This window comes from Sphaeramia orbicularis, chromosome 3 (assembly GCF_902148855.1).
Source record: "Sphaeramia orbicularis chromosome 3, fSphaOr1.1, whole genome shotgun sequence".
Lineage (NCBI taxonomy): Eukaryota > Metazoa > Chordata > Actinopteri > Kurtiformes > Apogonidae > Sphaeramia > Sphaeramia orbicularis.
The window spans coordinates 43,746,498-43,768,916 of NC_043959.1; the positions used below are offsets into that span (position 1 = coordinate 43,746,498).

Genomic DNA, 22,419 nt, shown 5'->3' on the forward strand with positions numbered 1-22,419 from the left:
AATGCAAATATGTGGTGCGTTACAAAGTGTTCCATACTGTGCATCCAATTATAGTCAGACATCAGAAATTGTCCTAAAATTATACTTTACAATGTTTGAGAGGTATTCTCAGGTAGATATAATGTGAAAACATTGCTGTAATTGGGCCTGGTAGAGATAAGAGTATGTTTTCCTCAGTTCACCTTTGAGAGACTGCACTTTTATTAAAGATAATTCAGCTCAATTTGGGTTGTGTTTCCACTGCATCAAAAACCCAGCCTGAATCAACAACATCCTTTATATCAGCCTGTATTTCATATCTCATTAATGAAGTGTTGGATGATAAGTTCACAGAAAGATAATCAAACCTTGGCTACGACGGCACTGGTCAGGACAGCGAGTCCAATGATAACAGCCACCAGATACTGGGCCACTTGGAAACATGTTCTCTTACGTTCCTTCTCGGCTCCGATGGGATTCAACTGGAATGGATCCCATGTGTCCCTGAAGCACACATACAGTAGATCAGTACACTGACAAAGAAAGTTCAATAATGGATACAACAACATACAAAACAACAACTTCACATAGATCAAGTAATGCACTACAGTGGTGGTTTTTGGAAACCCCATGTATTTGTGATACATTCTATTAAGAATCATTATGAATATAAGTCATTAACTCTGCAAAGTATTGTCCCATTCTCCAAAGCCACATAATCCCTTCTGCACATGCTCAGTTCCATCGAGGTCAAAAATGGATGTTTCAACAAGATAATGAAACACATCTAGGGCATGACATATTGAAACTTAAGAATTTAGTAACCCCGCCCCCAAAAGGGAGGCAAGGGGTATTGTTTTTTGTTTTGTTTTGTTTATTTGTTTGTTTGTTAACACTCTAGCAGCAAAACTATAAGTTTAATTCATACCAAATTGGGTTTATAGATTTCCAGTGACCCAGAATAGATGTGGTTACATTTTGGGACCAGTAGGTCAAAGTTAAAATTTTTTATGAATTTTTGAAATCTTTTTTTTTTTCCTCATTTACTTAAAATGGGCGAAATTTCAAATGTCTATAAAACATCCATTTTGTTTCAATTTGCTTCAAACTTGGTACATATATAGAGGTAACTGATATGTTGACATGAGCACATGCATAGACATGATGACATCAGCTGGATCGATACCAAAATAAGCTACAATATGTGCGAGGGGCAAGGCTGTTTGGTCCTTTTTTTGTTAGCAATAACCAAAAAGGAAGCATATGCATTTATCTGTGTGTAGCCACACTATATGAAACACACAAAAGATTTTTCCACAAAAATTTCTAGATAATATTTGACATTGTGTAACTTTTGTCCACTAATGTATGTCAGCTGAGCAAGATGGCATAACACCACCAAGAATGACCTTATTATAGATATAACTGCTGGACTCTTCAAGATGTTTTCATTACAAGATTTTATCTACATATAGTTTTTCACGCTACAGAAGTAAATGGTAGAGATTTACGTCGATCAAGTTATTACATATCAAACAATACAGCATTTATTGAGTTACATGCATTAAAATTTAATGACTTGGATGTTAAAACTACACAGATAAAGCATAAAATAATTTACTTATAAACTATATTCAAAGGCTGTTTTCTAGTTCAAAAGAAGCAGCTTCAACTGAGAATAACAGAAATCTTAAAGAAAAAAAGGAAAAAGAAAAAGAACAAAAAACAAAACGGGGGGGGGGGGGGTTGTTCATCTGTATAAAACCATACAATGAATGAATGAAATCAAGGGTAAGGTTATGAATGAAAAATGCACATACAGTACTTTTGTTACGGGGATGAGCTTGTGGAATGGCAAAGACAAGGAACTGAGGATGTGAGGTTTAATTTACACTTTTAAAGAATGTTTATAAAAAAGAATGTCAATAAAAAGTCATGCATAATCACAGTGTATGTGTGTTTCTTTTATTAGCCAACTAATTGTAAAATACATTAAATTGTGTTTTTATTTCAGGATCGTCTTAACCTTAAGAGAGGCTTGTTAGTATATAAGTACAAAGAGTGGGAATAATTGGCTATAGCTTCAGATTGTGTCTTTTCAGACTGTAATTTAGTGTCTTGTTGATTTCTGTTTGAATAAATTATGGGAAAATTCCAGCAGCAACTGAAATAACCTTACTGAACTTAAGTGAATGTGTGTGTATCTTTAAAAACATGTGTGACTGGCTGAATTTTCTGGTTTGATGAATCAAAAGTAGAGGTCAGTGGGTTGGTGGGAAGTGGGTTACAGTGAAAAGAGGGGAAAGAGGAAAATATAGGTCATAAAGTGGACATTGAGCTGCGTACTTATTACATAATGATGATAATTGGACGTATTTGCTGATACAGAATGTGGAGTTTTAGGCCAGTTACATTCATGAAATAACACTATAATATTTCCTCTATTATTGTGTCAATAAGAAATAACCTATAAGCAAACAGGCCTGACACAGTTATGATTTAAATACCTACCCATGATGTGGTGTTTCAACACAGAAATGTGAGATTTTATGTTTGTATGAAAAAACATTCCATTTTGGGGATGACCTAGTGGAGGTCTGTGATTGGGTTGATTTTACAGAATATGATTGGCACTGTGTCACCCAGAGCCCTCCCCCTGGTCTTCTCAGGGATTCTGGAGCCTGATGCAGTGCATATTAGTTTTTGTGTGGCTATGCTTAAAAATAAAAGGAAATAGTTCAATTTTCCTGAAGTCTGCCGTTGTGTTTTTCCAGTGGTCTACTTAAACAGTTAAAAACCTGTTTTTGTGTGTTAAATACACGACATATGATTATCTGAGTTAACCACAATGATTTCTGATAAAAATGTTCGATCTGTTTCTGTTCACATGTCTAAAACCATCTGGATGGTCCCAGACGGGGTTATGAGTTACAGCAGGCGTGTCTCATCTTCTACTCGTGTTACTGTTAGTCATGCTAATGATGTCTGAGCATGTATCAGCCTGTGTGTGATACACTCCACTGGATGATTAATGTCAAGTGCTGTAATTATGAGGGTGTGTGTTGCTGCTTTCGAATCGATAACACACTGTGATCTTTGACTTTGTGATAGCGACTATCAAAAATGGTCAAGCCACGCTGGCATGATCTAAGTCTGTTTATGTGTGTCTTTAGTTATGACAGGCCGTTGACTCTCAAAGCGCTAATACACATTAAAAGTTCCAACTATTTGAAGCTGTTTTATTTTTCAAACCTTTGAAGCTCATCAAAAGCTGCAATATTACACATTACAAATGCAGAGATATCTGTATAATTGAGAGTTACAGGTACCGGTCATAAAACGGGCAGCAAAGACTTTTTTTTTTTTTTTGTAACTTATACAGGGTGGGGAAGCAAAATTTTCAATATTTTGAGGCAGGGATTGAAAGACAGTGTATGACCAATTAGTTTATTGAAAGTCATGAGAATTTTTTTGCCACAAGAAAATGTACATAATAGAAAATGTTTTTATTTTATGTGTCCTCCTTCTTTCTCAATAACTGCCTTCACACACTTCCTGAAACTTGCGCAAGTGTTCCTCAAATATTCGGGTGACAACTTCTCCCATTCTTCTTTAATAGTATCTTCCAGACTTTCTCCTAATAGTTTTGCTCATAGTCATTCTCTTCTTTACATTATAAACAGTCTTTATGGACACTCCAACTATTTTTGAAATCTCCTTTGGTGTGACGAGTGCATTCAGCAAATCACACACTCTTTGACGTTTGCTTTCTTTATTACTCATATGGGCAAAAGTTTCTGAAAAGGTATGGATAATAGTGTTAGGTATGATTATGACATCAATATATGTTTGATTTCAAAACAATTGACGTAGTGCCTGCTGAGAAAAAACAACTAAATGTTCATTGTAAATTTTGCTTCCCCACCCTGTATTTTATTAGTTTTAAAAGAACAACAACAAAAAGAAAACACAACAACATAAATAAGTCTGGGTAGCACAGTCTTATCAATTATTTTGCTTATATAATGTCCATTTTTTCCACTTTTTGTTCATTTGTGATTCTTGTAGTCTCAATCTGTGTGTTAGTTTTTCCATTAGAAATATGTCCTCGATCATAGTTATCCGTTGATCCTTTGATGGTACGTTCATCTTCCCCCAATTCCTAGTTATACATTTTTTTGCAGCGATCAACATCACCTTTACCAAATATTTATCGTTTTCACGTATAGTGCAATCACCAAAGTTGCATAAATAAAGAATTTCAGGTTTCTTTGGAATTGTGTATCCTAATACTTGACATAAGACATTGCAGATCATTTCCCAATATTCCGAAAGTTTTGAGCATTTCCAAAAAACATGAGAATGGTCAACATCCATCTCCCCGCATTCTCTCCAACATTCCTAATGCCTCTGTAAAGACATTTTGTTTTTAGTAACATAAACTGATATAAACTATTGGTATCAGCTCATTTTGGCTTTAGTTGGTCACCACTGGTTAATGCACTGTTACGCATGACATTGGAATAAAATTTTGAAAGGAATTTAATTGGAATAAAATAATTTTTTTCCTCTTGTCATGAAATGATTGTGACAATGTGATTTATTCTTGATAGATAAAATATAACTGGGACACAGTACGGAATCATTGCACCTGGTCAAATGTAATTACAGATGTGTATAAATTAGAATAACAAAAAGAATGTATGTGTTTCAACTTTATGGGCAACAGTGTATTATGTTTCTAATGTGTACATACCGACTTTAAGGAAAAATAATAAAGCTCAAAAGAAACTGATTTTTTGGTTATGGTGTAAAGATCTAGATGTATTTAATCTATTTGATTATTATTTAATGTTCATTAGTTTGGCTTAGATGTTTGGTACAATAAATGTCCAGTTTTAATGAAGTCAGAGTTAATCAGGGGTGGGGTGATACCAGCTGATTAATCTGTTATCTGTCTTTTCCTGCTCCAAACTATTCACATTAAACTATTATTATGTATCAGCCTTTATGTCTGTTTACTCTAGCATTTCTATTAGAGTGCTTTGAAATAACTTACTGATCCATGAAAATCATAAAGTTATTATACTTTTTCAGTTTTTCTGCACAAATCCATATTTTGACAAACTTCTCTGGTTAGCTCTCATAAGTGGTGTGTGTTTAATAAATGTTTACACTCCTGGAGTTGACTGGAGTATTTTATTTTATTATTATTATTTTTTTTTTTTTTTTTTTTTTTTTTTTTTTAAATTTTAAAAGTTTAAAACTCCATGTAGTATTTTTTTCTTTTTTCAGATGATAGATATTACTTTTAGACCCCCTGATCTTCGATTACGTTTACTTTACATTTAATTTAGCTTGAAGTAAATCTAACTAACCCTGTATTTTTATAAATATCAAGTAATATGTTAGACTTTACAGACACTGTCAACCACATTCTTACTTTTTGACCATGCAAATACACAAATATATAAATTATACATAATTATTATAATCATAGATAGACACATAGATGTTTAATCATTGTGTTACAAAGTTATGACTGTTGACAGACTCACAGATTTTATAAGGAGCTCCTAATAGTTCACTTTACTCTGTAACACTTCCAGTGACAAACATAATTGTATTATTTGCTGCTGTTTTTTTCAGCTGTGCTTTGGTACGGCAGTATATGAAAGGTTCATACAGTACAGATAATTAAAAATGGTCCACTGGTTCATTGGGTTTATCACATGCCTCTACCAGCAGTCAGTTAGTGATTAAGTGCATATATTAAAACGTGTGGTCATTCTTCTTCATTTTTCACTGCTATACTCACTGGCTTATACAGAACTGAGCAAAAATCTAGGTTTGTTGTTTTTACAGGGTTGAAAAATGAGCATACATATTTATTTCACATTCTCTTTTTTTCAGATACAACAAGGAAATAAAGGAAATACATGAAATACCTTTAAAAAAACACACACACACACAAAACTGAACTAAATGGGTTCTAAATGTTAAAGTGTAGATTAAATTTATGCAATAAATCTAATTTTATCTGAACAAAAGGGTTAAAGACCCGTTAAGAGCAAAGGGAGGTCACACTAAATACAGCCTCTTTGATTCGTAGAATTATTTTTTCTCTGAAACTTCAGTTTTTAATGCTGTACATACTTCACATATACCCAGAATGGATCTTAATACAGAGAATGAGAAATACGAATGTGTGGTCATTACAACTAACAGACCTAATGTTGGACTTTTGCACTGTACAGGGTGGGTGAAAAGTAACTAGGCATTAGAAACTGCTGATAGAATTTTTAGTATCACTGAAGTCATGACAAACATTTTTTTAAATAGACAACACTAATGGGGATTTCTTATTTTCTTATTGTCTTATTTCTTATTTCACAGATTCAGGAGGTTCTCAATGATTCCCAGATGACGTCCTTCACAAGGTTGTTCATTCCATCCCTGGCTGTTTGAAAAAATGGTTGACGCCACTGGTGTTTACGTTGAAATATGAAGATTTACTTTCATTTTCCCATGTAATAAAGAACATGTATCATTTGTTTCAATACATTTGTAATAGGAATATGGATTTTATTACCAATTTTTAATGCCTAGTTGGGTGCTTCTATGAAACTAGTCCCTAAAAACAGGACATGGGGGATAAAAATTCAAACCAGATGTAGACTAATGTTATGAAGCAAACTTGGAAGCACTTTGGGTCTATTTTAAAAATAAATATTTTCTGAGATAAAAGAGGAGCCATTTTTCAGATAAAACACATTTTTTAATTTTTTATATTGTTTTTTTTTTTAATACAAAAATCCACATGTAACAGTAAGAAGGACACGAAAATTACACACTACTATTTTTTCAAATATCTTTTTCGTCTCTCACAGGTACATTTTGGGAATCAAACTAATCATGCAAGGCAGAGTGTTTCATAAAAATGACCGCTGTTGCAAAATCACTCACGATATATGTGTTTAAATGGGCAGGTTCTGTGTGTAACGTGAGTGAACACGATGGGTTACGCATGAAACCTGGAATGAGACTGTCAATTCATAAAAAACCTGTATGTCTGGATAAGAAAAAACACTAGGATCGACAAATTTAACACAGTGTCTTTATTTATAGCGCTATATAAGACCATTTCAAGCCATGTTTTCCAGATCGAATGCACTGACACTTAGGTAACTTTTCCTGGCCCAATTTTGCTCCTATTTTTGGCCCCAATATTTGATATAAAAATTCATTAATTTTGGGATGGCTCAGAGCAAGAGTAGAATTTTCTTGCATTTATCTGAGGTCATCATTAGGTACATCCTGGGAGGAAATATTTCTAAATTTCTCTTTTATTATTGGGTCTAAAAATCTGGAAAAGTGCCAGGTACTAAAATAAATCCAGTTTCATAGAAGCACCCAGTTACCTTTCACCCACCCTGTATATTTGTAAAAAAAAAAAAAAAAAAAAATCATCACCTCCATCCCTCCAGCCTCATCCCGAATCAAGCAAAAATGACTTAATGTTCTTACATGAGTATTTATTCCTACACGGTTTACTAGTTCATTCAAAAACTTGTTAATCTCAGGGTCTCTGGGGGTCGTGTGAGCTCAGGGACTGTCTTCATCATGTTTGTGCAGATGTTCCAGAGCATCACCTAAGCAAAGCCACTGCCAAACACAAACGGATGTCACTTCATATACACGGTTAAATTTGTCTTGAGTGTCCTGCCTGAATTAACATTTTTTAATGGCGCAGCACTCCCTTAACAGCAGTCAGTATCTATGGGGATGACATCAGTCACAGCAATAAAGAGACGTACAGCAGTGCACAGGGGAAATTAACTGTTTCCTCAAACTGTAAATTACACAAAATGGAAACCTGGTAATACAGCGCTTCCTAATATATCACTGTTTCCTAATAATATCCATTACCAATATCCATCCTGTTAACAATGACGCTCCTAAGAATGATGAAGGGCTTAATAAACTTTGATTGCATGTTGGGAAATTGAATTGCTTCCTGAATGTGTGTTGCACGTGTCTCTGATAGGTAGTCAGTTCTGTTTGTTAAAGAATAACCAGCACTGTCCTGCTCTTGAAAAAGCAAATAAAGTCACTGTATGATCATTTTGTCTACAGTAAGTTTAAGAGCAATAATTAAAGTGTTTTCCCTCACACTGGTGTCTTATGATTTGAATTGTCTGGAGAGAATAATGGTTGTATCTGAGTGGAATTTCTAAATGTTTCCTCAGGATATGTCTACAGCAAACCATCATGGTTATTGTGTTTTCTTTTGCGCAGGGGCTAATTTGGAGAAATATTCAAGGGGTGGCAAGAATTAATTGCTGACTAATGTGATTCTTTTGTTTGGGGCTTGGAGCAAATGATGATTTTAGACTGAATGTTTATGTTGAACGTGCACGACTGATCAGAGGCATGGACGTTTGAGGAATTAGTCATTTCAGAAATAATAGCTCCAGGCGATATGGAGACAGTCTGAAGCACAGCTGAGTATTTCTGTGCAGTCAGGTTTCATCTATGGAACAACAGTAGTGGGATGTAACTAAGAAGACCAGAGTTAATATATTACTACACTGGACTTCTAATAAACCCCCTACTCTTTCTGGATGGGGGAAGCTAATACTGGAGCACATTCCACTTGACTTTTTGACACGTTTGGCACATTCTAAGATTGACATATTCAACCGAATTTGGAAGCCCTTCTTGGACTATACTGAAGGAAATGTGTCCTCCATTCTGTCTCGGGCTTTCATTTGCTCTTTAATGGACTTTTATTACATTATACAGATATGAATGTGATGGGAATCTGACTCTATGCTCACTGTAAATCTATATTTTTGTTTTGACTGTGGTGCTGAGCTGTTTTGTTTTGAAAAATGAAAATTTAATAAATATTTTCTTTAAAAAAAAAAAAAGAAAGAGTTACTGTAGTATTGGCCATATTTAATGTACTGCCACTTTACATGGATATTTCTATTTTGTGCAGCTTCATTTACTGCTCTACATTTATCTGACATCTTTAGATCCTTCACAGCTGAAAATTTTGCCTTTAAATAATTTTAAAATTATTCAGTGTCACTAAAAAAATCAAATATTATAGAAAAAGGTGACAAAATGAAAACAAAATTACATATAAGATCTTTGTTTTTTCTCCTTTTTTTTCCCCGATTATCAGATTTATCTGTGAATAAAACTGGATATAAAGGACACCGTTGCCCATAAAGTTCGAAGAATCTTGTTTTCAGACACATTGCTCTTTTTTATATACATCAGTAATCACCTTCGAGCTGGTGCAATGATTCCATACTGAGTCCCAGTTGCACTTTATCGATCAAGAATAAATCACATTGTCACAATCATTTCATGAGAAAAGGTCAAAAATATTTGATTCCCACTTCATGGGCAACAGTGAAAAAGCCAAAATTAGCCAATACTGATAGTTTATATCAGTCTAGATTCGCGTAAAAACTTATTAGACCATCAAAAGTCATCAAAAACAAGGGTTATGCAATCAAGTACTAACTCCTGTGTGTGTCACGTGACTAAAACAGACAGAAAAGAAAACATGGAATGCCTAAAAGCACTGTTTTTGTCAGTACAATGCCATAGCTATCGATGTAAGAACTGAAGTGATTTTGGTTATTTTCAAGAAAACATGGAAATTGGATAGGTATCAGTTCTGAAATTAAAGTCTTATGAGCTATTTTTGTTGTTATCATTACATTTGTCCAAACAAATGTACCTTTAGTTGTACCAGGCATTAAAATGAACAAGAAACTGAAGAAAAATAGGGGTTTTCCATGACTGTATGTTACAGAAAATAGCTTTTAATTGACATTGCTGATGAAAAAGAAATATTTTAGTCTGACTTTATGTGCAACAGTGTATTTCAAACATCTCCACTTCTAGCAGAAAAGAACAGTAACATGACGCTACGACATATATCATGATTTCATGTATAGTGTGTACCGGTACTGTTTTTTTGCAAACCGTCACCCTGCTTATACTTTCTATCCTATGCAGCACTGATAAAGAAGGTATAAATAATGTAATGATATCACACAGAATTATTTATCAATCAGATGGATCCAGGACTATGAGTGAAAATACTTTAACTACATTCTGTGGCTCCTTATGCACTTTCATTTAAGCAGGGTTCTGTATGTTCTTTATCCGGTAATGGAGTCTTTTACTGAATACTTCCTCCACCACTGCCTAATAAAACAACCTCACCACTACCCATCTTTTGCTGTTCCTTATGTATAATTGTAATAGTTGCCCTGCACACACATTTAGCAAGAAAAAACACTGCTAGTCTTAGTGCACAGGTGTCAAACATGCGGCCCGTGGGCCAAATCCGGCCCACCAAAGGGTCCAGTCTGGCCCTTGGGATGAATTTGTGAAATGCAAAAATCACACTAAAATATTAACAATCCAATGCAATCTCAAGTGGACAGGACCAGTAAAATACTATCATAATAACATAGAAATAATGACAACTCCAAATGTTTCTCTTTGTAAATGTAAATATTTTCATGTATTTACACTAAAACAAAGTACAATTTTGCAAAAAAAAAAAAAAAAATTGAATTACCTGAAATGTCTTAAAGAGAAGCAAGTACAATTTTAACAATATTCTGCATGTTACTAAATATTTTGTGTGTTTGTAGATCCACTGTGATCTGTAAATTATAATGTACATGTGTAAATGGTAAACTGAGGCAGAATACTGTTAAAATTATACTTATTTTTTCAGTTTGTTCATGTTATTCACATCTTTTGAAAGGATAGTTTGTAGATGTAAACCTTTTCATAATGTAAATTTACTTTTTTCGCTCTAAAACACAGAGAAAAGTTTGGAGTTGACATTATTTCTATATTATTATGTTATTATTTTACTGGTTCGGCTCACTTCAGATCAAATTTAGCTGAATCTGGCCCCTGAACTAAAATGAGTTTGACACCCCTGCCGTAGTGTGTTGTTGAGAATAACACTGTTACCTCATATCTCTTGATGGCAGAAGGCCTTTTGTTTCCTATATTAAGGGGATAAAGTTTGCTGCTGGATGCACACCATCACAGACAGGCACAGGTCAGATTGAACATCACCTCATGTTGCCTTCATTTACACTTGGACATCAGAGATTTACTCATTCCAAGCACCCACAACTTTTCATAAATTGCTGTATCCTGCCCAAAGCTGCCACCCCGTACATCCCTGTAGATCCACCCCTGCTATTGTCTGCATTTGTTTACTCAGGCTAATTAAGTTCACACTGTGTCTGGCACAGCGGGTGTCAATCCACCTGCGGAAGGATGTATTTAAATTCACCTCACAACACAGACCATCCTCTGCCATCTGCAACATCAGTCACTACCGTAAATGAAGCAGAAATTAGATGTGACGCAGCACTAAATTAGTACTTACTCGTGTCTTCCCTCTCTTTTTTTTGTTCTTTCCTTCCGTTCCTCCATTTTCTTTCTTTACTCCACCGTTATGCAGTCTGGTCAGTTTCTGTGAGTCAAAAGTGGGAAAAAAAACAACTTAAAACTATAGTCTCTTTCACAGAAATGAATAGAAACTACATACACTTAAGGATATTTCTTTTTTTTTTTGTCTTTTTTTTTTTGTCATTTTTGCCATTTGTAAATAAAACTATGTCTAGTCATTAAAAAAGTGTGTTTCAATAACCCAAAAATTAAAAACATCCTTAACTTTTTCTTTGTAGTGTATAAAGGTAAAAGTTCCATTGCTAAAAAATAAATTTAAAAAAACTATAACATATTACCTCTTTAACTTCTGTTGTTGAGGTCTTGAAGTCTTTAGCAATCCACCTCTAGACTCTGACACTTCAGTTCACTCAAATTTTCTCCTGAATTAACAAATTAGCAAGTTTTTATCCAATGTTAATCTGAAACTAAACAGTACATGCAAATTAACAGTATGTTTTTTACAATTATATAAAATAAAATCTCTGTAATTGAATTGGAAACCAGTTGTGTCAGAGTGTCCGTCAGTGTGACAGATAGTTTGTCCTTTGTCTGTATTATTACTCGACAGGTCCAGCCCCTTAGGGTGTGTGTATGTGTGATTACAGTTTATGAAACCTATACAGACCAGGAAGTGTTTGAGGAGTTCAGTGATACTGCCCGGTAATCATGTTGCAGGGGTTAAATGTAATGTACTCCACCCTCATAAGGAAGCTTCGTGACTGATATCTGTCTGTTTTTCTCTCTGTATGTGACCAATGAACGTTTGTCATGACCAAAAATTTCAAGTTATCAATCTGATTTTTTATGGACAGCAATAAAAAGGTACAAGGATCATTTCCACACAAGCACAAACTTGGACTCCTGCCTGTTTCTACCATGACTTCACACAACTATATACAGTATTCTGTAAAGTACACTATCATGCACACACATTCATGCACTGGCTCCTCCTGACAATGTTTTTAATTAACTAAGGTCAACCCTTGACTAAGATAAGCCTTGGCAAAGAAAATCTGGCTGTTTTTCAGGACATTTTTAAAGTATAATAATAATATTAATAATAATAATGACAACAATAATAATAATAATTTTTCAACACTTTAAAAAAAAAAAATTTAAATACCAAAAAAACAAAAACAAGAAAAAAAATTTTTTTTTTTCAAAAAGGAGCAGGATGAAGTACAACTTACATACTCCTGCCCCCTTACCCCATCTTTTCCTACTGATCACAAAGTCCCATGTCAGGTCCTCAAAGTACCTTAACAAATCCTACACATGTCAAAATAAATTCTAATCAACCCTGCACAAAATGCAAAAAAAAAATTATACATATCAAAAATAAACTCTATTTCACAGCTGTATTACGCATATAGATAGACTTCACTTAAGACATAAGTAGGAAAAAGAAATTCCAGATCCAAAAGGACACTCCAACATAATAAAAACAATGATAATAATAATAATAATAATAATAATAATAATAATAATAATGATAATAATAGATTTGTGAACATGATCTTTATAGTTGCATAGTTGTTACCTTAATAAATTCAAGGTGTAACATTTTATGCTTAGTATTTACATTTCTGTGTAGATTTCTGCGACTTCCATTTACAAATCTTACTCTAAATTTTGCAGCTACCTAAACATTATAAGTACCCATAGCAAATTAAAATTGTTGTATGAAACAGAATACGTCTTTATCTGTTACAACAGTGTGAAACAAATGATTCATAGGAGACATCTGTGTTTTTTTTGCAGACAGAAAACTTAGCTACATTACAGGTTTATACAGGGGTTTACTAAAAGCTAACTGAGCATGTGCAGAGTGAGTGTAATCTTTCTAGCTTGTTTCTCATTGGAGGTTCGAGGTTTTACATCTGTCTCATGTTATACCTAAGTCTGACAATAATTATAGTAAAATCGAAGTTACTGATATTGGCCCAAATATAGAGTTGTTTACCTCTTTATTCTTTATGTCTCTCATAAGGACAGATGTCTCATGTGAAGCCCAGACCAGTCCCGTCATAACCCAATCTAAACACTTATACTTGTTTGCTGTTATGTCTGGTTTTATAAAGTCAGGTTTTATTATTGCTTTGTTATGGAATGGGTTCCTCTGTAACATGTTTTATACTATTTTAGTGGCGTTGGTTAAAACAGAAGGCTCTCATCAGGTTGGGCTCGATGTACAGATTTAACATTCGACCAGTGGGTGTCAGTACAGTGCTTTGGTTTTACTCAGGTCAATCCCTGACAGTTTTCAGTAATGCGTGCAAAACAGAGACACAGTTTAGTACAGATTGTGTTCTGTGCGCATGAATTTTATCTTCATGTAAATGTACTGTTTTTTCACCAGGCTGTGTATGTCCATATGAAGCCACGCTCTTGCATGTTAATTTGTTTTTGTGTGTGTCTTTGTGCCAGTGTGCATGTGTGATATGGGCTCAAAAGAATGTCTCTGTCAGGTTGTGGACTCTCATTAAGATGCTCTGCCAGTGCATAATAAGCTGGCCATATGGTCAACATAGCGGTGGTATCTCCCCCCACCTTCAGGTGGTCGTGTTTGAGAACAGTCCCACAATAATATAACTAGAGACCTTGGCAGTAAAGATAAGAGATATTATGGCTTTAATTTGTTGAACCTCATAATTTCTGAGATTATTATAACTACATTACAAAACAGTCCATGGATGTCTAAGTCGTCATAAGAGAAGGTGATTTCTCTCAAAAAATTTTTGCGAGAGAAGAGTTTGCTGCTTGACGGTTCACAAGAGCTTGATAGGTCTGCTCCATGGTCTGTGAAATGCTGTTCACATCACAATAGTCATGTCACTGAGGGCACTGTTACTGCTATTCACAGCTGAGGCCTCTCAGATGTACAGAAAGGTCACTAACAAGGTATTCATCCCAGGCACTGATTTGGACACACTGAAATGTTCAGTGCCAAAGTATAATTAGTGGCCATATGGACTCTGTGTGGAGAATAACTACCTGCTGTAGATTCACATGGAGGGACTATGTTAACACTCATGATGTATCTGCTGTCAGGTGATGTAAAATGATGGTGTCGTTGAGGTAGTGAATTAAATGTCCAAATTTCATCACCATTCTCATTCTCATTGTGCACATGACTTATCAGGTGTAATGTTAAAAATGAAAATGGACACAAACGCATCATGTACAACATTTTAGTTTCCGCAATAGGAAAGGAAAACCTGCCCTGTTCTTATTCAAGAGAAGTCTGCCTCATAGAGCAGTCCTACTGTCATCTAAAGGTTTTTGGATAAATAGTTTGTTCTGGTGAATAACATGCACAGTGAATCACCATTCATTACCAGTTTATGTTTAATTCTTTCCAAATGTACCCAGTCCTCTGGCAAGAAATCCCGTATTTTATGACATCAAAATGAACATTTCCAGAGTAAAAAAACTATTGCAGTGCTATTTTCTCAAACAGGTGAACGAGATCCTGAAGGATTGCTGGTGCTGCCACTGTCACTCTGCCACTGTATCTGTGTTGTGGTTGTGTATATGAGTCCCCCTTATATATGACAGTAGACCATCTGTTTCAGTTCACAAGCTCTCATGAGCTAATTGTAGAATACCTGTCCAGAGAGAGATGGTGCAGCACTGCAGTAAGAGGGGGGCAGAGGGAGGGAAACAGTCACAAGATAACCGAAGGGAGCCACATGTTCTTCAGATTTGTAGATGAAATTTAGATAAAGGAGAGAGGATTTAGATAAAGGGTTAGTCATACACAGCGGAACAAAAACTCAAGTGGGATGTCAATGTGTTTCTCTTTTGTGAATATTAAAATAGTAGTAGTTTGGTTCATTATAAGTATTCGATAAATAGACATATTACAACTCTCTGCTGTGTGAGTTTATTTTGAACTATTCCCTCTAGCAGTCAGAAAATGCAGCTTTGAAACGAACTGCTGTGCACTAAGGAAAAAAAAAAACATTTAGCTTCCAACTGTTTGAGTTGATATGTCTTGATGCCAGTGAAAATCGTGATGCCACGGAGCAGGATGAATGTGAAAGGGAGTATTACTGATCAGCACACCACCAACATAAACAGAGAGAAGTCTTTAAAACTGTGCTCAGCTAGAGCTTTTTACAGGCCTGAAGGCAGTAATCTTCTCTGATTGTGCTGAAAGCCTGGCGCTCACCAGAGGACTTTCAAATCGGAACCGATTTTGAAAATACAGACAACCGCAGTCACAAAAATAGTTAACTCGTTTTAATATTTTGATTGGAAGTGCGTATTCAACAGACAATTCAACACAGACGGAGGATCACTCATTTCTCCTTTCTAGACAGCTGACTTCAGAGCAAACTGGGCATGCCGTCTTCTCAGCAATAACTTCATCTACAATTTATCTTGTATTTTGTTTTCTGGTTTGAAAAAAATGGAGAAAAAAAAAAAAAAAAAAAAAAGCACGGAAGTCCAGAAAACTAATGCATATAGTCTTGCCTGTATGCCCGGTCACCTCTTTAAACATTTAATGCAAATATCAGTCTGTTGTTCTGATTCATTGTCTTAGCTTGCTGGACTTTTGTGTGTTGTGATTTTCTTTTACCAAAAAAACTAAATAGAAGATAAATTGTAGATGAAATCATTGCTGAGAGGACAGAATGTGCGTAGCTTATACATTTTGCAGCACATGCTGGAGGTGAAGAAAAGAAGTAGATATAAAGTTTTGCACTGGATCAAATTTATAAACAATGAAACAGCAGTGTGTTAGAATGTAAAAAACAAATAAAGCTGGAGGTGAGATGGAAATAACGTTTAATTGTATGTCTTAAACGTGTCGAGTGAAAGCTGCAACCAGCATTTAGAGGGGAGAAGAAAACCTGTGATCATTACAAAGTCATTTTTCTATATTCTGTAACTTTCCAGCTCCTTAGAGAGGACATTCCATATTAATGTAAAGGCTCTGGACATCAAACTCCTTTTTGTGCTCCTGGCAAACATGTTTATATTCTATCCTAGTCCATAATATTCAGGTGGTCATACTTCCTGGCCGGATGACTTTCACTGGCTGATGTGGGTTTGTATGAACAGAGGTAACTTTGGGTATAACTATTAAAACTTCTAAAGAAAGTCAATACAACAGCACTTCAGCATGACCTTTTGATCATCTTTTTACATTATCCAGGTGTTAATTTAAATGTTACTTACTTATAAAATTAGGTCTTTTATGTGACTAAAATACAGCTCATTTCTCTCTTAAATTTCTTCAGCGATTTTCAGATCTTTTTTCTCATGGTGCATTCTTGACAAATGTTGGCTTTTGTCATACTGATGCAGAAATCATTCCCAAAGCTGTTAAATGTGAAGGTTTGACAAGATGTGCCAGATGTGGTTAACCATTCAAACCATCTGATGATTAACTGAAATGAGAATGTCATGCTTCAGAGTTACTTTTTTATATATATATATTTTTTTCTTTTATTATGTGAAGGCATCTATTTTAACATGTTTTCACACTTTAAAGAAAATATTTGATCCTGGTTGAGACCCTGAGATGTGAGAGGCTTGAGGATAAAAAAATTTATAAACTTTCTCTTCAGAGTAGGCGAGCATTTAAATGATCTTCTCCTTTTGGCTGAATGGAGTTTCTGCACAATTTAATTGTCAATGTTGCTTTGATACGATCAGGATTTCAAGACTTTTTATGTCCTGTCATTTTTATTTGCATTTTCAGGCAGAGTTGAATCTCAAAAAAAGTTTATACACTTTTAAGAGGAATAAAAGTCAGTGTATGGATGAAAGATAACTGTGGATGAATATTATGAAAAGGGATTTAGTGAGTTGTGTGTCTGCATGTGTGGAGCAATAAGGAAACCAGATGGCTCGCTGAACTACAACAAACTACTGGCTTAATAGACAAAAAAAATAGCAATGAAATGCCACCATGTATGAAGAATTGAAGGAATAAATGTTTGACAAAGGCTTAGACAAACAAGGAAACTATCTGAAACAGCGCTATATGATTCAATCCAGTGGTTTGGTTCTGTTTGGTTCAGTAGTGACCACTGCTGTGACTGCCTTGAATGAAAGATCTGAACAGAATAATGTTACCCTTAAAGGTGGGGTAGGAGATGTTTTCCTGGAGTATTTTTTACTATGTTGCTTAAAATCCCCTTCACACCCCGATTACAACTAATTAATTAAATGCTCTAACACAAAAATTAAAAAATATAGTCATCTATGGAATGGACAGGACTGAAAAAACACCATCCAATCATTTTGAGCGCCCACTTGAAACGATTGGGCGATGATATGTCTGTCAAACTCAACTGCCATTTGTCCCTCCCCCCTCTGCTCATACGCCTCTTCGTGCATGAATCGTGCGTTCTCAGAGGCTTGGAGCACTTGTACAGGAAATGAAGCCAGAGACAGAGCTTGGCTATTTTAGTTATATTAAGATGGAAAGTTCATCGGAAAACTGTTTTGTCACCAACAAAAATCACTAGGGAATGTAAAGTTAGCCAGATAGGTATGAACTGGGGCTGTTCTGGAAGAGCGGGGGTGTTGGAGGAGAATGAATGGGTACAGTTACATGATGTTTTTTAAATCCGATTTATTTTTCCAGAAGAAATTAATTCGGAATTAAAGTATTTTCTCTTCTCTTTACATGGAAATGTTAAACCCAAATGAAGGTTTACATGAGGTATTAATGAGGTGGATAAGTGAGTAAAAGGGTTTGCGCTGCAGTGCTCATGTTGCCTTGTTCTTGCAGCCCTTCTGTTAGCTTAGCTTAGCATAGTCACTGCATTTCCATGGTCACACGTAGCCAGTTTTTTAAAGGTGATTTGTTGTCTTTTGTAAGTGATTTTCTGAAATCCGATTCTCCCTGATTATTTCTTTAGATCTGCGACTTACTGCACTGATACAATCTTGGGACTGTTGTGTTGACAGAAGTTGGAAAATCTTTTTGCTGGAAGGGATGCATGCGCTAAATTAGCTTTGCTTTACCGTTTTAGCTTTGCATAAGTTTTTATTTCCCAAGATTTTCTTGCTGCAGTAAGCCACATCACCCTGATGTGAGCCTCAATTTGTGATCATATTGACCCCACCGGACTAAAGCAATGATTAGGGAGAACTGAATTCCACAAAATCACTCATAAAATACTACGGATCACCTATAAAAGCCTGGCTACGTCTGACCATAGGAATGAAGCGATTATGCTAAACTAGGCTAAACTAAGCTAACGGAAGGGCTGCGAGAACAAGTCAGTCGGTATACTGCAGTGCAAACTGATTTGCCCACTTATCGAACTCATTAGTGCATGACAAATGAATTAATAATAAAACAGGTGATGAACTCTTCCTTCAGGGTTTTAGAGCCGGAGCCGGGGCCAGGCGAATTGTTGCTGTGCAGCGCTTGTGAACCCTTGGTAACAAGCATTGCCCGTGCCAGTATTCTGGAGGCGTGGCTTCGGGGGCATGTCTGAAGAAAGGGGTTCCAACTTTTGAATTGTGTATTTTCAAAATGAAGCTTGCTCGAACCATTTTTCCAAGATCTCCTACCCCACCTTTAAACCGTACTAATAACTTCAAGGTCAGATTTAACGTCACTTCACTACAAGTACAGTTCTAAACCTTTTTCCCTTTTCTTTAGGCGTCAAACTTTAGTGCCAGCAGCTTCCTATAAATGAAACAATGTGCATTTTGATGATACGGTCTTCCAAAACAACTATATATAGGCACATTATTATCAGACACAGAAAGTAGTTCTCAGCAGAAACTGAAAAAGGATGAGTGCTATTGTGTTCACAAACATCACATCGGTGTTTACGACCTGCTGATAAAATGTGTGTGTAGGTTCAACTGAATGAGATTCAAGACAGACTCCTCTAAAATCACTTTAATTTGATTTGACTTCTCTGGATTTAATATGGCTCTTGTTTGACTACAAATACTAAAAATCCCAATTATACTCCAGGAGAAAAATATTTGACAGATTGACAATATAATTGGTACAATCCTAATAATAGAACAACAACAAAGGAACAAAATCAAAGTGCGCTATTTTCTTTGCAATTTAGTTGACAATATAGGATGGAGGCTGTGAAGCAAGATTACAGATTGAAATAAATGAAAATGATCATAGTTGTGGTGGTAAAGTGGTTTTTGTATGCACAGAGAGGAGAGTTGGTTTGTTTTAAAGAAGCCTGGGCAATCTGGACAAAAGATCATATGATTATCTATCGAGGTACATGATCTGAATCACAATTTTCTTACTTCATATAAAATACAGACAAGTTTAACCCGAATAATTACAGTTTTTCATCTAGTTTTCTCTGGTTTCTGAAGGCTTTGGCTGTGTCTGATGGCTTCCTGTTTGACTAACACTGAAATAGTTAATATGAAGTGAACACTAATCAGCATTTACCGGTACGTACATCTGCAGTGTTACCATTAATTACCTCCACTGCGGTGGCCTATTTTGTCCTGCCAAAGTTTTATTTATTCATTTTATTTTATTTATTCATTGGTTTATTTAATAGGGACCATGTACATTTATGAACATTGCTGTATAAAAATGCACCCATGTAAATATGTCAGAATTAGTAAAAAATAACTACTTTTAATTTGCAGTCCCTAGGCAGGTGACATAAACAAAACATAAAACAGTCAACATTAGTACATTATTTGTTCGCTATAAATTAACAAATTTAGAAATACACATAATGATGACATAGGCATCATCAAAACAAACAAATAAACAAAAAACAAACAGGCATAGGATGATCACAGGGGCATTAGCCTATACATTCACCTCTATACTTACATACAACTAAACACAGAAAGTGTGTGTGTAATGAAATGTACATCAATTAAAAATGACTGCATCTCTGGTTTTCTACGAGCCACTGGTTTAAGTGAGTTTTAAAAGTGTTGTATGTTGGACACTCTGCTATTGGGAGGGGCAAGCTATTCCAAAGTTTACCTCCTACTATTGACTATTTTATAATCAATCAGACTCTTTTTAACCCTATAAAACCATCTGTATCATATTTGCTACGCCCGGTTCTGAAACCTTTATCTCATCAACAAGTCAACTTTCCTTAACTCTTTAAAACCTGACGTGTCATTGCTGACACACCATGTTCATATACAGTTTGGATGGCTGTGACTCTTTTACTGTTGGTGCAATTGGAAAAATTCCAACGGTTTCTGAAACTTGAGATGTTGTGCTTTATAGGCTTTATTGGGTCATTATGGTAATTTCACCCATATCTGTACTAGAACCTGGAGAAGAAGCTGTTTTAGCAGTATTATAACATACAGTAAATTGTAAATGATTGCTAGATTTGGAAAGATCTGGACAAAAAAGTGCTCTGGAAAAATGGGCAAATGGACTCAGTATAGTTCCTAACCTTTTAGTTGGTCAAAATAAGAAAAAAAAGTCCAGGCGGGCCATTTTAGCCTCAGGGTTTATAGGGTTAAAAACCTGTTGTATATGACCTGATACATGTTTTCTGCCCCCTGGTGGATTACTATCCCACTGCAGCCAGTGGATGGGCTTTTTTGTTTTTTCCTTGTTCAATATGGCCACTAACATTAAATCGTACGACACACATTTTGTAGGAAAGTCTTTGGTAATTTTTAAAAAGTTACATTAAGAATAAGATTTATATTGTTATTTGGTTGAAAATTTTAAAATTTTGAAAAATAGTGAAATTACAGTGCCATTCTAGGGAAATAAAAATGCTGTAAAATGTTTAGGAAAAAAAAAAATACCTGAAATGTTTTATACTTTCAAAATGTTACTGGTAAAATTAATTTTCTATCTAAAGTTAATGTTGTTGTGCACAAGAAGTTGGCCAAAATGCCAAATGTATCGAATGTGATACAATATATATATACATATATACATATATATATATATATATATATATATATATATATATTTATATATTTATATATTTATATATGTAGATAGATAGATAGATAGATAGATAGATAGATAGAACAAAAACAAAATAATATGGCAAGTTTTTTGTTTGTATTATGTTAAAAGAGCTAATAAACATTTCAGTTCCTAAAAAAAAATTGAATTTTGTGGCTAGTTTTTAATGGGTCAGGTTTTACAGTTTTAAGACTGATATAAAACTGCATGGCCGACTCACTGCATGGCCGAATTCTGAAGCCATATCTACAGGGTGGGGAAGCAAAATTTACAATATTTTGAGGCAGGGATTGAAAGACAGTATATGACCAATTAGTTTATTGAAAGTCATGAGAATTTATTTGTAACAAGAAAATTGACATAATAGAAAATGTTTTTATTCTATGTGTCCTCCTTCTTTCTCAATAACTGCCTTCACACGCTTCCTGAAACTTGCACAAGTGTTCCTCAAATATTCGGGTGACAACTTCTCACATTCTTCTTTAATAGTATCTTCCAGACTTTCTTGTAATAGTTTTGCTCATAGTCATTCTCTTCTTTCTATTATAAACAGTCTTTATGGACACTCCAACTATTTTTGAAATCTCCTTTGGTGTGACGAGTGCATTCAGCAAATCACACACTCTTTGACGTTTGCTTTCCTGATTACTCATATGGGCAAAAGTTTCTGAAAAGGTATGGATAATAGTGTTCGGTATGACTATGACATCAATATATGTTTGGTTTCAAAACAATTGACGTAGTGCCTGCTGAGAAAAAACAACTACATGTTCACTGTAAATTTTGCTTCCCCACCCTGTAGATCTGACAGACTTACAATAAATCTTCATTACTTCTTAAGCAGCAGCAAAAGAAAATGATACACAAACTCTGCAAGTAAACACAGACTAAAACTGGACAATGTAGCAGAAAATATGTCATGTCCAGCTTTGTATCCACATCTATTAGACTATTGAACACCTGTGCCTGGTTTAGGTGTTTGACCCACTTACTAGCTATCA

The 22,419-nt window shown here is 35.0% G+C and overlaps 1 protein-coding gene across 1 annotated transcript in view; it reads right to left on the minus strand.

Moving 5' to 3' along the window:
* The window catches only part of chs1 (chitin synthase 1), a 57,038-nt gene extending 35,395 nt beyond the window's left edge, over nucleotides 1-21,643 (minus strand). The window contains exons 1-2 of the mRNA XM_030131202.1: nucleotides 21,639-21,643; nucleotides 348-483 (exon numbers count right to left, since the gene is read on the minus strand). Coding sequence (XP_029987062.1) covers nucleotides 348-483; nucleotides 21,639-21,643 — 141 coding nt within the window. The remainder of the gene's footprint in view (nucleotides 1-347; nucleotides 484-21,638) is intronic.
* Nucleotides 21,644-22,419: the final 776 nt, after the last annotated feature.